Source organism: Molothrus aeneus, chromosome 3, assembly GCF_037042795.1.
Source record: "Molothrus aeneus isolate 106 chromosome 3, BPBGC_Maene_1.0, whole genome shotgun sequence".
Classification (NCBI taxonomy): domain Eukaryota; kingdom Metazoa; phylum Chordata; class Aves; order Passeriformes; family Icteridae; genus Molothrus; species Molothrus aeneus.
Window position 1 is genome coordinate 95,772,358 of NC_089648.1, and position 15,855 is coordinate 95,788,212.

Genomic DNA, 15,855 nt, shown 5'->3' on the forward strand with positions numbered 1-15,855 from the left:
CAGTCTGAAGAAAAGGTGTTGACTCTTACTGATTTCTTTAGAGGATTTTCTGTTTAGGAAATCATGAGGGTGCAAGGAAGTAGAAGGAGGTATGTTACCCTTTAAAGTGTATCAAGGTATAAAAAAATCATTGTAGAGCAAAGGATGTACATTGGACTCTGCTAAAATTATTCACTGATTGTTCAAAAATGTGGAGCACAGAGTTCATGTTCCCTGAAAGGGTCAGTTTTCCAAAGATTTGGGACATTTAAGCAGGTACATTTGGATTTTCAATAGTTGACTTAAGCATAATTTTTCTTCTTCCACTCTGGCAGTCCAAGTACATTGCATGCTGCCATCTGCCTTTTAGACCAGAAGTAAATTGTATTTATTATCATCATTATCCTTTTTCACAATTCTGTGGTGTCTTCATCACCAAAGTTGATTTTCAAATTAATTTTATGCACAGTTAAAAGGTTTCTTTTCAGAGCTCAAGTATATTTTTCTCAAGTCTTCAAAAAGAACACACGCTATTGTTTTGTTAATGAAATCATACTTAGAAATGTTCTTATTTTACTGCTCACAGCTTACTGTGCTTTTGCTGTTCAAAAATAATTTTGATTAGCCTACAGGACTTAAGGGTTTTTTAAACTAATTCACTGGAAAATATATTTGGTTTCTGCATTATCATTGTCTATGGAAGATGACTTCTGGAAGACTAATGTACTAATTTTCCATATTTATAATGCAGAGTAATAAGACAATTGATGGTCAGCCAAGGAATGGGACACTTGTGTCTAAGGACTGTGATGCAGATGCACCTGAAGGTAAGATAAATTAGTTCCTTTTATTTCCATTGTGATAGGTACATGCTCAGCTGTAATAAGCAGCTTAATCTGTCTTGATGGCTTTCATTTGCCTAAAATGAAGCTTTGATGTATAGTTAAGTTAAAGCTTACTTTATTCATTTGAAGGAATGACTATTTTTAGTAGAAACCATGGGTAACAAAGCATTCCAGTTAAATTTAAAATCTCACATTTGCTTTAATGTGTATGTAGAAGATCTTAAAAATAAACCCCAGCTGGTGAATAGCTTAGCATTGAAAGTGCACTTCACTGTGTCTGTTTATCATACAAACATGCAGACAAGTATTCTATTTGGTCTCTCAAGGTACTCAGGAAAACAAAGGTCTGAGCTTCTCAGTGGAACTTGAGATTCTCAGTGGAAACTTACAGATAAGAGAATTACATAATTTTTAATGAGATGTAAATGTGGGCTCTTCCATGAGCAACAATAGCAGTAGAACTAGAAATCTTAGACTATTTTTCTCTAATTCTCTTAGAGGTATGCTGGAGATAATAGGGAATGATAAATTTTCTCAGCTGTATTACTAAATGCCCCCTTTTTGACTGTTACTTGGGCAGAAAATGTATTGTGGTTGTTCTAGAGTTAAGTAATGACTAGCAGGCAGATGGATAGTGCTGGAGTGTTCCTGGACTTTCTATCTATGCAGACTTAGTGGTTGATTTTTTTTATCTTCTTTTGAGAGAGAGACTAGTAACATTTTATTTAGTGCTTATTCCTCTGTGGAACTTGAGTAAGGTTGTGAGTGACTTTTAGCCTGGTTTTATTAAAAAACCAAGCTAATTGAAATCATGCTGGTTTTATTTCTTGCAGTGTTCCTTTACACTTCCTTTCCTTCTGCATATATAGGGTTTTTTCACAGTTTGACTTGCAGAAGCTATTGCAATACTGAAGTACTCTTTGAGGTCACAATCATATTGATTGCTAACACTGATCTCAGCATAAGATTTGTAGCCTTCAGAATGGTCCAGATTTTTTTGAACCTAAGCCTTCAATTGTTCTTATTCTGGCCAACTTTCAGCTCCTCTGTATGAACAGCAATTGTATTATGTATACAACTTTCAGCTTCTCTGTATGTAAAGCTGAAAATGCTTTACAGTGTTAGTTATTTCATAGAAAAGATAAATAGCTGTCCTGTGTTCTCCTCTTATTATCAGTGTTCTGTAACACCTGATTTTTTGACTGCTTCTTGAAGTTCTTAATACCCACTCAGTTTTTCTCTACTTTTGTTATTGGAAAATATGAAACTTAATTTATTTTTGTTCTAGTAGAGGTAACTGGACCATTACTTCTTTGTTCTGAGTCTGTCAAGCCAGGTCTCTTCTGCAGGGCAGTTCCCTTGTATTTATCTTCAAATTTATTGTGCTTATCTTCAAATTTAGTATATGTGTTAGTCTTGTTCCTGATGGTTCATAGCATTTCCCAAGGGGGATTTTTTTCCCCCGTTTTTCCCTTTAATTAAAACATTAATCCATTTTTTTGATGGCTGTTTTTAGACATGATGCAGTTTCAAGTATTTAGATATTTTGACAAATACAGTTGTTCAATTAATGTTTAAGCTGTCCTGTTTTTGTGATTAAATATAGAAACTCTGGCAAAATTTAGAAGAGAAAATTTGTTGCCTTTCAAAATGAGATCACTTTTGTCCAAATTGTACAGATGTTTGTTTCTTGTAAGCAGCTTCTTGACTTGGCCAGTATGTGCTGAAAGCAGAATATACTCACTGGCATTGATAAGCTTGTTAGTCTTGACCTTTGTGAGAGAAATTAAAATAGTCTGAATTCCTCAGACTTTGCCTAATTATAGAAACGGGGGTTAGATTTAAATAAACTTGCTCAATTCCACCCATACTTGAATTTTTTTGAATACTTTTAATACTTTACGTCATTTTCTTTCTTAGTTTACTTTCATCAATGGAAACAATACGCTGATGCTTAAAACTAGTCTTCTGATGTACTGAACAGAAGTTGGTTTGTGTAAATGATGGCTTTGGTTTGTCATCATCATGTTGTTGCAGTGGCTATCTCTGAGTCATGGTCTCCTTTCTTAATAGAAAAGAGGTGAAGATGTTGATATGCTGTCCTGTGCTGAGCTAATATAAGTAGAAAATGGATGGATATTTTTTAAATGTGAATATGAATGTGATCAAAAGGCTTAAGTGGAGTTGTGTTAACTGTAGATAATACATTCAGGCCATTCATATATTTTTATAACTGAAAGAAAAGTTTATTTTGTAAGAATCAACTTTTTTTAAAAAGTTGCATCAGTGAGAACACTTAAATGATTGTTTAATCTAGTCAGTTTTAGAAACTGGAGATGTAATCCTTACCTTGGAATACCTGCAATTTTTAATAGCTGGTAACAAAACTAATGAAAAGTAGATGCTACTCTTTTCTGTGATCAGACAGAGCATCTTGACAAGTCAGATTTATTTCAAAGGTAGTAACTAAACTTTTAAGTACAATTTCTCTTATTTTAAGGCTATTAGATGTGGGCAAAAATAGGTGCCAATAACTTTAAGATAAAGAAAGGTTGGTCAAGTACTTGCAGTTTGAATTGCCTTCTTTGGTACTAGGGTTTTGTGTAAACCAGTGAACTATAACAAAATGCAAACATTGATTTGTCTCCTCAATTAATTTTGTTCCACTTAAACTGATTAAATTCTAACAGGTGTTTTTCCTTAAATATAAAGCAAGCAATGACCTTTTAATGGCTGTGCTGATAGATAAGCTTAAAGCAATCTGCTGTCTTATGGAATGCTCAGACGTTGGAGATATGATCTCTACTTACTGTTACTAAGTAAATTACTGTTTTTTTACTGAGATGGTAGAAGAGACCTGATCAAGTTGTAACAGCTAATACTACAGGCTGTATTGGGCAGTGTTTCCTGTAGATTTGTTTCAAACTAATGTTTTGTTTGGTCCAAAGGACAATTTCACTTCCTGGAGAAACACAAGGCAGTTAAAATGCCATCTTACAGAAAACACATTCTTGAGTATTTATAGTTTATATATATGTTTTAGCATTATCTGCTTTCATTCAGCAAAGGTTGTCTTTATTTACTCCTGATATGCAGGTGGTAAATCTGTTTTATACTCAGATAAGGGTCATAATAGTGTAACTACATGAAACAGAAGACAAAAATAATAGAGCAGGGTACATCTTTTAAGTTAAGTACCTTTTTTTAGTTAATCATCTTGCACAAAAAGTTTGTGTTTTGGTTAACTTAAAAGACTCTTTAAGTAGTCTTTTGGGGGCAGCAAGTTATTTTTGTTATATTTGTTATAGGCAAAACAAGCTTTAGTTTTCCATGTTCAATACAGTTGGGCAAAAATATCATTTGATGACTGTTCTCAAGGCTAATGACAGCTGAAATGCTGGGTCCACAATTTGCTTGAATATAAGGTAAAGCAAAGAAGTTCAATTATTTGATTACTACTCTTGCAGTGGGATTAATGTGTTGAAAACTTGGTATAGGTTTACCTTAACAGGTTAATGGGATTTAATGTAAATGAGCAATGACTCAGCTGCAAGCCCAAACTATGAGATCTGGCAAACACTATCTTCCTCTTTCTAGATTAAAAGATCTAGTTTTTAAGCATCACTCACTTTAAATGCATAACTTGCTCTGAATCCCCCTTGGATTCTCTTCCTTCATTGAGGAAATGAGCCCTGCCCAAGGCCTGTTACATGCTGGGTACAGTCTGTCTGCTAGGCCTTTTTCATAGACCTGTGCTGATTTGGAGCTACATGTGATGTGAGAAAAAAAAAAATCTCATTTCTAAGGCTTTGAAATTACTTGATCTGTGCTGCCTTTTAAGACACACTTATTAGGTAGAAGTCAAAGTGTTCAGGACCTCAGGCTTTATTTTTGCCTGAATAAAGACTAGATGTAGACCTTACTCAAGCTGGAAAGGAGGCCCAAATACAAATGCCAAAACAGGAGCATATTCTGTTTCTCTTCTAGAGAAATGCAGGAGATGTGCAGAGGGAAAAGCACAAGCAGGTTTCTAAGAAGCCTCTATTATTATTATATTAGTAATTTTGTATGAAGAGTTGTATGACTATAGGTTATCACTTCCAAACTGTCTTTCTAAATTACTTAATTTGAAAAGTTAGAGTGGTTAACATAAAGTAAGGATTTTAGTGAGTACTTTATATTTTCCTGTTGCTTTGTGAATGACTTCCCTAGTACTTTACCCTGAATCTATACTTAAACCTAACACTTTCTAAGTCCTCTATAACCATAAGAACTCCGTATAGATAGGCACAGTGGTGCATGTCTGAGCACAGAAAGCCCTTTTTGACATCTGTAAACAATATGAACAGCTAAGACTGCTCTAAGTATCTTTTTGCAGTACATTGTTCACTGGCATGCAGGTCTACATATGTCAATTCCAACAATTATTTTTCCTAAAGGAGGAGGTTTTGGTAAGAATGAAAATAGTAGGTTAGGCTATCTGCTGCTTCCTTTGTAGAGTTTTACATCTGTGTTCATCCCTAGAGTATTGCCTTTGATGTTTATCACTGGCTATATCTTTATAGTAAGAATTGTTTGCCTCTAGTTACTTGAAAATAAGGTTTTCAAGGGTGACTCAGAAAATGCCTCTTGAAGAACTTCAAGTTTAAGGTGGCAATTCATAGGTGTGAACTAACAATTATGGCTTGTTTTAAAACCCATGTGGCCAGTGCTTGCAATTAACCTGAATTGTACACAATGTTTCAAAGGATCTCTACTTTCAACAAAAGCACTGAGAATACTCTTTCCATCAGCAGGCTGATCCAATGGTTTATTGCTTCCCTGTAGAAACTGGGTATTATCTCTTTGGGATTAAAATGGCTTCAGATTTAGCTTTTGGCAAATGCTATACCTTTTCACTTTATACATGGGCTTGTAGCATTAGTATTTTCCTCACTCAAGGGTACTTAATAAACATTAAAATCAAGTCATCCTTTAAACTTATGAAAAATGAGATTAACAGGTTTAGCTCTTCAAATCTCATTAAATGTTTTTCACTTAGTCTGTTAATACATGCAAATCTTGGCACCCTCACAGATCCTCTGTAACCAAAGTGAAATAGAAACCTTATAGCTGGATGAAATTTTGCATTATAATGCCATAACTGTGCTAGGATGAACTCCAAATCTAAAACAGCCAAAAAAGGACTGACAGACTCTCTGAATGTATAGAGGGAAGTAGTGAAAACTCTTGCTATGTTTGGATAAAGTTTGTTTGTGCTTAGTTGTAAGACCCATAACCTTCTTTCTACAACTAAATCCTTCATTCATACATAAATGCAAATCCTGTTCCTACATGTCACTTCATTTAAATTTGACTGTTGGGGAAAAAATGAGACACCCAGATCATTCAGTAAGACAGTACTTTTATTATTTAGCATTAAGAAGCTTTGATTAGTGGCTTTTTTCCTTCTTTTGGCACGGAATCTTGGAGGATCCTACTGGAAGCCTCCTTATGCTATAAAGCCCTGCTAGCACTGATGTGACTTGAAAATTCCTGAGCCATTTAATGTAAATATTCATAATGTGTAATTATCATGAAGAAATTTTGTGGCTGCTGCAGTTGTTCATTTACTGTAAAATAACTGCAAATAGCTATTGGTTATCCAGACTTGTAACTTTTGTTACAAAATCAGATCTATTTGTTATAAAACAAGACTGATTCACATTGATTACATCATTTTTTCTGTCTGTCTGGTTTTATATCAGGTTGTGTTTGATTTGCAGATAGACCATGAGAAGTATTATACACAATTTACCTGTAATTTGAAGCACTGAAAAAAACACAGAGTTTGCTTTCTAAATAATTTGTCCCAAATAGCTTTTTCAGGCTCCTCATTAGTTCCTGGTTTCCAGGTTTCTGGCTCCTCCTTACCCTGCTAAATATTTTCCTTTGTCAGGATTTGATTCCAGACCTACTGAGCAGCTTCTGTTGAATAAGAGCTTTTTGGACTAGACTTGTCTGGCTAGACTTTTGGTCTCTACAGGTCTCATTTAGGTGCCATCTCACTACCACTTCCAGCTAAGCAAGAAAAAGCTGCCCCAAAGCCAGACAACTGGGATGAAGCAGCAGGCAGCTTTTTTTGCTTGTATGTTAGACCTAGGTTTTAGAAGATTTTAGATAGCTGCAAACTGTTGTTTAACATCTGAGTGATTTGATACTCATGCTTCTGTTGTGCTCTGTAGTACTTCAAAGTGCTGTCAGCTTGAAGTGTTGGAAGTATAGTGATTGACATCCCTAAGTGGGGAGTTATTGTAGCTACTTACAACCAGTTGGGAAATATTTTCAAATCCCTGCTATATGTGAGTAGTATGTGTTCCAATATGCTTTTCAGTCTGATAAGGGATCAAAGGTGTAATTTTATTTCAAAGTTAACCTTGAAGCAAGTGGTGCTGAAGCTGTTTAATACTGGCATTATTGTGAAAGCTGAATGAGCGATGAATTGAAATTTAAACAGTTTCTGGGAGAAGTTAGCTGAGAGAAAGATAACTGGTATAGGATGCCACAACCCAAAAGTTGTAAAAGCTTTGTTTAGGTGATTAATTTTAGCTTGTGAAACCAGAGAAGTAGCAACAGTGGAGGGGCTGGATTGTCAAGTGTGAAGATGGGCTCAGCAGCTGAATGAGGCTACTGTTAATTCTGTGTGTATATGTATATGTGTGTGGGCATATATATCACAGCAGAGAAGAACATGGAATAAGTGGGGATATGCTCAAATAGTATATTAAAAAAACACTTGTAGAAACCAATGGCAAAGGGACAATTGAGAATGTAGTAATTTTTTGCTGTTTAGCCAACAAGAAAAGAAAAGAATCCTGTATTTGTGGCTGGAACAGCTGTTGCTGCCATTCTATGAATCTGTTTCCAGAGAAATGAGGAAGTGATATGTGAAATACTGTCTTTACCATAAAGTTCTGTGGACTTTGGAAGCACTGGAGTGACCTGAACTCTATGAAATATTGATCAAGTTGTTAGGTTGTGAGATGATAGGTACAAAATGGGGAAATTTTTAATATACTTGTTAATATCCTCCTGTAGAGACTCCTGAAGCTTGCTTTGTCTCAACAATTTGATCTGTGATACAAAGCCATACCTAGAACCTTCAAAGAGCAGCTCCTTTTTGCTATGATTTGCAAAAAGCTTGATTTATTGACAGCAAGGTTTTGATTTTTTGGCAGCAAGGCTGTATGAAATAAGTATTCTTGGATACCTGAAGCTATGCCTTCAATACTTCTAGGGTCTGAAATTTTGCAGTGCTTAGATGTTCAAGCACAGAAAGGATGCAGCTTTTCCTTTGGAAATAGTTTTGAATGTATTTTAAGTAAAACTAAGTTCTCCTTGAATCTGGGGACATAGATTTCATCTGTCTTTGGATAACCTTCTCACTCTGGGGTTTTCCATCCAAAAATACCATTGTTATTTAGATTTGTGTTGTCTCAATATCTACCTTCATGTAATGATTTTGAGTACACACAGGACCTAAGAGATCATCTGGTCCAGCCCCCCAGCAAGGGGCAAGTAGAGCCGGTTGCTCACATCCATCCAGCTTTGAATTTCTGAGGGACAGCCTACTTCAGTGTTTACCTATGCTGATTGCCTCTCCTACTATTTAATGGTGTATTTCTTGCTGCAGCTCTGTCATCTGTTGTACTGTTATGCAGGTCTAGGAGGAATCTCATTTAATACTTTGTAAGTATTAAATGACGAGTGTCTCACTGCTGCCACTAGACAGCAGAGGCAGCAGTAAGACACACCTGCTAGCACCTTAACTTCAAGCTGAAAGAACACATCTTCATTGTCTGCTGTGTGCTCTAAGCTGTTGTAGTGGTCCTCCCCTAGATTTGCTTCAATAAGTGAATGCTGCTTTTGTACTGGGCTGCCCAAAGTGGCACCACTGCAGATGCAGTTTGTCCCAGTGGTAGAACTGATCAGTTTTGTGGAGTTTCACTGCATTCCAGGTAGTGAAGCCTGATACTCAGTTACACTTCTGAGTTACAGATGAACACTGGTAGCTACATGTTCTGTTTGTCTACTGGGAGATGAGGTCACTTCCTGCACAGTTGCATTTCATCTGGCCAGCCCTGAGCCTGCACTATTGCATGGTGTCACTGTTCCAGGTGCAGGGCTCCTGTCTCTGTTCAACTTTGAGGACTGTTTCAAGGGGCTTGAAAACAGCCCTTTCCTAAATCTAGCGTGTTGGACCTCTGCTCTTTATTTCTCCCCAGTTTGATCTATGGATTTACAGAGGGAATAATCTGTTTCATTGTCTAGTTGATTAATAAACAGGTAAAACAAGTGTACAGTATTGACTTTCAAATAATGCCAATGTTTATAAATTACATTGTTCACAACAATTTGTAACTCTTCCCTAAGAATCTATTTCCTTCTACATAGTTCTGTGAAAGCTTACTGTCTTTTGAGATGTATAAAAGACTGACCTCATCAGTAAGTTCTCACAATTTGAGTTTGTTGTGCACACAATCACGTTTTAGACTTTAATATTTGGCTTCTAACAGAATTATCATGGTAATTCATCATAAGCTAGCTAATTCACTTCCTGAAAGAAGCCTTAATTTGAAAATAGTACATTAAGTGTAACTATTTCTTACCATAATGAAAAACTTCATCAGTGGACTCAAAACAAAAAATAGTTGACTCTTCTGGTAGTAATGACTATTTGTACTTGTCATTCTTCATTTTAAAAATTGTTTTGTCTTGAATCCTGGCTGTTTAGCTTTGTTCCTTGGTCAGCACTACATATGTACATAGAAGATATTGTATTTTTTAAATGGTGGCATTTTAAAAAATACAAAAAAAATCAAAAATACAAAAAAATACAATATCTATTGGAGGCTTGGTAGCTTTCCATGTGTACTTTTGTTCCACATGATCAAGAGACATCTAATACTCGCATTGATCATTCTGGATAGCAAGTAGCTATCTTTAGGCTGTTCATTATAACTTATTCTACATTGAGTCATATGGAGGAATCAGTTAATGAAAAATGTCATGTCAGCCTATTAAGTAACATTTGTTCAGAAACAATAGCTAAAATTTAGTTATCTGCTCTTGTAATGTTGCATAGAAATATTCTTGCAAGGTCAAACTATTCCAAAATATTTATCATAATCTAGTTAATCCAATTATTATAGAGTGCCATCTGAAGGTCTTTTAGTTGTTTTTTAATTCAAGTAACCAGCTGGAGAGCTGCAGATGGTATTGACAACATTATCTTTAATTCTGAAGTATCTTCACTGGCATTTCTTCCTTAGATGGCTGTGAAAAGTGAGCTATGTAATTATATGAGTAGTGTATCACTCAGAGCTTTAGAAAGCAGGAAATCTTTACTTGAACTGCTCCTGGGGAATATTTCCCAAACTGGGGTCTGAACTGAGGTACAAACCAGCAGTTTCTGGGTTGCTTACTTTCTCTGGTGTTCAGCATGTTTGCACACCAATTCCTGCTCTGAAATGACCTTTAGGTGGGGTTTGAAGCATAGTAAGCATAGTACAAAAAAACAAGATGAGCAACCAGGAACTGATATTTTACCTTAGCCTGAACTCAGTGCATGCCCTTCCTTGCATTTGAGAGATTAATGAACTGGCTTGCATGTGCTGCTGGCCATCCTCTAGCATGACCCCTTGAATGCCACAGGTTCAGTGTCCTGTACAAGCCTTTACCCTCTCTGTGTCTTGAAAATTCCTTGGAAATTTGATTCTTAATTTTAAAATCTCCCAGTTAGAAATGAAGAAAAACACACCTGCATCAGAAAATCCTACTTCAATATTCTTGTTGTTAGAGAAGTAAGGTTTAACCAGTACAGTCAGGTCTTGTGTACAAATAAGGCTTCCATTATCTGGGTTGCAAAAGGCCCAGTACATGCTGGAGTTTTTTTGTGTACATGTAATCAATTGACTTTTGATTTTTACAAAGCTTATGTCATCCTGGTAGCAACAGTTTTTCAAAGTCCTAAAATGTGTGTTTTAATCCAGAACCTGCTTTGCATGGCTGTGGTTTATATAAAATGGGAAGTGAGTTCCCTTTTGGACAGATTATAGTGAATCATTGACACATCTGCATGAGAAATTGTCCTGAGTAGTAATAGGGTTACCTATGTAACTTGTAGCTTTGTGTAACCTGTCATGGTCACTCCCCCATAAAAACTGTCCTTTTTGTATACATTCTTGGTGGTAAATTCTCCTCCTCCTTGGTAGGAGAGTATAACTGCAGAGTTAAATATTGCTAAATGTTGCTAAAATATTATCCTACTATATGGTATTAAGCTGATTTTGTTGTTCTGTGTTAATCAGTACTATTTCCTTTCCATTTAGATCAGTGTATTGTCACTCGGACGTACCTCTTTCTTCATAAATTTTGGTTCTTCAGTGCAGCCTATTACTTTGGGAACTGGGCATTCATTGCAGTAAGTACTTGGATTTTGGAGACCTCTGAATCAAGTTGGGTAATTTACAGTAGTTGTCATTGCATCATTGGCATCATCACACTACAATTTGTTTTACTTACATTGTGTTTATATGCCCCTGAACTCGATAACAGTAACACTTTTTACTTTAAATTTGCAGGTCTTTTTAATTGGATTAATTGTTTCATGCTGCAAAGGCAAGAAATCAGTCATTGAAGGTGAAGTAGATGATGATGATTCAGATATGAGTGATGATGAACTGTCTGTTTATTACCATTGACAGCCTTTTGCCTTCAAGATGAAAAAATGTAAAATTACATTGAGAGTCATGCCCATGTGGAACTTGTATCCAGATAAGCATCTTTGCACCTGTAAAAATAAATGAAATGAGTGTACTCACTTAAAGGGATAAAAAACCTGAATATCACTTTGAGTATCACTGTTAAATGAGAACAAATGTTGAAGCTGACCTTGAGTAATATATAGAAAATATTGTTTTATGATTAAACATATGTGTAACCTTCTGATGTATAATTTGATGAACTGTTGTTACCATTTCATAATTCACAATGCTTTTCTGTTAACTTAGGTTTTCTTAAATACTTTAATGCTTCACCTGTAGGACTTTTTTATTCATAAATACAACTAAAATCCTGCAAAACAGTGCAAATAGTGCAGGAAAGATTTGGATGAAGTTTACATTTTCAGAAGGACTTGACTTAACTTTTGCATTAGTTTTGCTGTGATTTCTGTATAAAACTAAAGCTAACAAGAGACTTTCCATTAATGTATGCCAAAAATATTATTTAAATGGTGAGGTTCCAATCTGTGAAAAATAAGTAATTTTCATACTGTGATTTCCACTGAGTTACCATGGAAATCCTCAGGTAACTATGAGGTGGCTTTTGCTCTCTCAAAGGAAGTCATAGTGTAAATTACAATATTCAGCATTGATGCATTGTTTTAGTATGGTTAAGTTCTGAAACTTCCAGGTGCCTGATCTAGTCATAACTAATGGAATAATGAAGATGTGATTAATTTTTAACTTATTTTTCTCTTTAATGCAAATTGTCTAGTTTGAAGTTCTTTCAATATTTAAAGTAAATGTTGTCAATTTGTTTACAAACCAATATGTTTATATAAACACAGTTCAGAAATATTTTTGTCATTCGTGTTGTCTTTGTAAAATAATCCTATTTTAGCTATATAGTTACTGAGCTATATTTCTAAGGATGAAAAAAATCTTCATATATCCTTTGACAGACTCTGAAAGAGAAAATTTTTACGAGGACAGGTTTTTAAGCTTCTAATGCTACCTAAGGGACATTACAGTCTATGCAAGCACATGGAAAGGTTATTAGGTAGTCTTTTTTATAAGACTAATTGTTAAATAGCTATTAGAATGTAGGGTAATTATTAATATTATGTCCTGCTTTCATGTTTGCAAACACTAAAGTTATCTCAAGAGCAATCTGCCTATTTCTGCAGTATTTCAGAACAGCAGGCTCTCAGGAACTTCTAAATTCTAATTTAGTTTCACTATTGGAGAAGGTCTTGGGTGAGTTGTGTAGGTCGTGCAGGAACACAGGGAACTGATGTTTGAACTATAGGAACAAAAAAACCTAATATCTTTTAACAAGCCTTGTGTGCCAACTGCTCCAGTAATAGATGTTGATGTGGCAGTGTGGAAGAATCACACACAGAATAAGCTGAGTTGGAAGGGACCCATATGGATCTGGAGTCCATCTCCTGGCATTGGAGGTGGCTCATAAGATGAAAATACACAGTCAGGTCTGCTCAACTAATATCAATCAATCTGTTTGCTATCAATGTGACATTTGAAAGGAAAAAATGTATTCAAACACTGAGTAGGTACTGAAATTTGACTAGGCAGTCTGAACTGTCTGACTAGAATTAGCTGAATATTATTTAAACATGACAACTGGAGAAGCTTGCAAGGAATAAGTTATAAGGGATTCAAGTAATTCAAACAGAAGGTAGAATGTGATGTTGACTGTCTGGAAGCTGCATCCAGAGCATAGCAAGAACTTGGAGTATACTTATTTGTAGATGCCCCAGTGGAAAGCTTACATGAGATAATTTAAATAAAGTTAACTGCTGAGATGTCCTCCTTTCTTTCTGGGTTTTATTAATTTGTCGTCTTCAGTTTTAACCAAAAATTGTCACTTCCTTCTTACAGGTTTGTTTGAAACACAGCTTTGCAGAGTTATATCCATTCTGCCCTAACTTTGCCCTGGGGAGATCCCTGCTCATTTGTGGAAGATTTTTGGGAAGGTGTTGGTTTTGTGCCATGCAGCTGCTTCATGCTATGTGCAGGCCGAGGGGATCACTGGCCAAGGTACCTGGCCGGTGCCTAGGTACATTTTGTTATAGGTCTCTTATGTTTCTAGCATTTCCTTAATTTCCAGGAATTTCTCCCAGTCCAGTTCTGTTTCCTTTCTAAATAATCTATATGCAATAATGCAGCGATCTGCCTTTGAAATGGTGACTTTGTCTTTTTAATTGGAGGACTCAGTAAGTACCAGATTTTTTATCCAGATATTAATCAGATTTATAAGCAGCCCATTGTTAATTGCAGCTATCAAGAAGCAGGCTTCTCTAGGAGAGTTCAAAAGTTACTTTAGACATCTGCTGTCACCCTCAGTCATAGAAGCAGTAAATAACTGCCAGCATTCGTAATCAGAATTATTCGTCACCTGCCACATCCTCACTAAAATTTTTCAGGAGTTCAATGAACCATTTGACTGACAAGGTTTTAAAAGATTTTCCATGTGCTCATGTAATTGTAATGAATATACACTCAGGAATTCATCTCTAAATACTTCATGTGATGGAAACTTGACTTTTTAGCTGTACTGTGCCTTTAAAATGAACTAGAGGTGTTTTTGAAGTTTACTGTGTGAACTATGGCTGTGTTTCTACATCCATTATCACCGAGTCAAGAAACCTAGCAGTGAAGTTTAAGACAGCTGTGATCTAAAATACTTGGCTTTGATCAATACTTCCAAGAAACAGAACTTCCAGTATGTTTTCATTCTAGTTGTCTCTTGTGCGGTCTTAAATACTTGCAGTTAGAACAAGTCATTACTTTTCATCCACAAAGTGCTGCTATAGCAGCACATCTACTAATTTAGCTGTTAAATATGAAATGATAATCCAGTTTTCTGCAGTTTTGGGGGCAAATTTGAACTTTGCAGTCATGTTACAATAGTGTTCTACCTTGCAAGCAAGCATTTAATATCTTCAGCTGAGTCTTCAGAGGTCTGTTTTCTGGACTGAAGTCACTAAAAGACATCAGAAATTTTCACTACTTTCTTTAAATGAGTGATATTTCAAATCCATCTCTGAAATATGAGCTTTCGAAACTTCTGTAGTGCTATTGTCAGACCTGCCTTAAGTTACTTTTGTTGTTGCACTTCTCTAGTTAGATTCTACCATGTTGGAGGTTCATGACCATTTAGAAACTAGAGAGCCTTAAATCTTGCTGACATGTCAAATAAAGCAAGATTACTCAGAATATGTTGGATAGAATTCAACAACATGTGCCAAATAGTTTCTCATTTTGCTATTTGGACTACAGTGTTTGGTAGTTTATTGAGAGTTCCAGGTCATAAGTATGATAAAGCCTGTAATAGTTTCCTTGTTTCATATCTGAAGCTGAGAGTGTGCTGCAGATTTCCTGCTGATTGTCAGAAACAAGTGAAAAGCCTTTCCTGGTAAAGATGAAAAGAAATACCTGCTAACTTTTTGTATTTTCTGCTTTAATTTCAGGAAAATGATTGCAGGGTAGGCTTGAGATTTTTGCACTGAGCATTTTAATGTACTTCTGGGTAGAGTGTACCTGTACAAGAGCCATGCTGCATAGGATGGTAATTGCATGCTCAGAAAATTTGACTATTTAAGCTGAAAGCTAATGAACCTTTTCAATGCATATGATTTCCTTCTGAATAATCAGTGTAGACATAACTATGCAGTTTTGAAATGTCTTCTACTGCTTAGAAACTGTATTTCTTGGATTTTCAGCTGTTATTTGACTTTGTCAACACAAGTTTGAGTTGGCCTACAACAGAGTTTTGAAAAGCATTACCTCCCTGTAGAAACTATTATGTGGTTTGTCCTAAAATAATGCTAAGTGCTGTTATGCATAGCAGAGGTAGGAAGTGTTTGTTGAAGTGTTTAAGGTTGAAGTGTTTAAGGTAACTGGTGAGGTGTACAAGGTAACTTTTTTTCAATAACTAAGCAGACATTCATTCAACCCTTGTGACTGCACTGACACAGTTCTGGGCACAGGCAGGAAAATAAAGCCTTGCTTCAGAGATAAAGCAAAGGAAAAAATATGTATCCCCTTCTAAAATTATAAAATTAATTTGAAATACTCAAGGTGTAACATTTTTCAAGATCTCAGGTTAAAGATTATAGTTCATATTGAAAGTACTTCTTCCATTTGTGTAGATCTGTTCTCTTTTAACCTTCTGCAAGGTCACTTTTCTTGCAGATAAAGCAAAGAAATGAAATTGAGAACTACTATCTCTTCTCCTGCAAATGTGT

At 35.6% G+C, this 15,855-nt stretch overlaps 1 protein-coding gene across 2 annotated transcripts in view; it reads left to right on the forward strand.

Moving 5' to 3' along the window:
- The window catches only part of LMBRD1 (LMBR1 domain containing 1), a 66,810-nt gene extending 53,396 nt beyond the window's left edge, over window positions 1-13,414 (forward strand). For both annotated transcript variants that reach the window (XM_066547455.1, XM_066547456.1), the window contains exons 14-16: window positions 731-806; window positions 11,195-11,286; window positions 11,447-13,414. In XM_066547455.1, coding sequence (XP_066403552.1) covers window positions 731-806; window positions 11,195-11,286; window positions 11,447-11,566 — 288 coding nt within the window. In that variant the 3' untranslated portion in view covers window positions 11,567-13,414. The remainder of the gene's footprint in view (window positions 1-730; window positions 807-11,194; window positions 11,287-11,446) is intronic.
- Window positions 13,415-15,855: the final 2,441 nt, after the last annotated feature.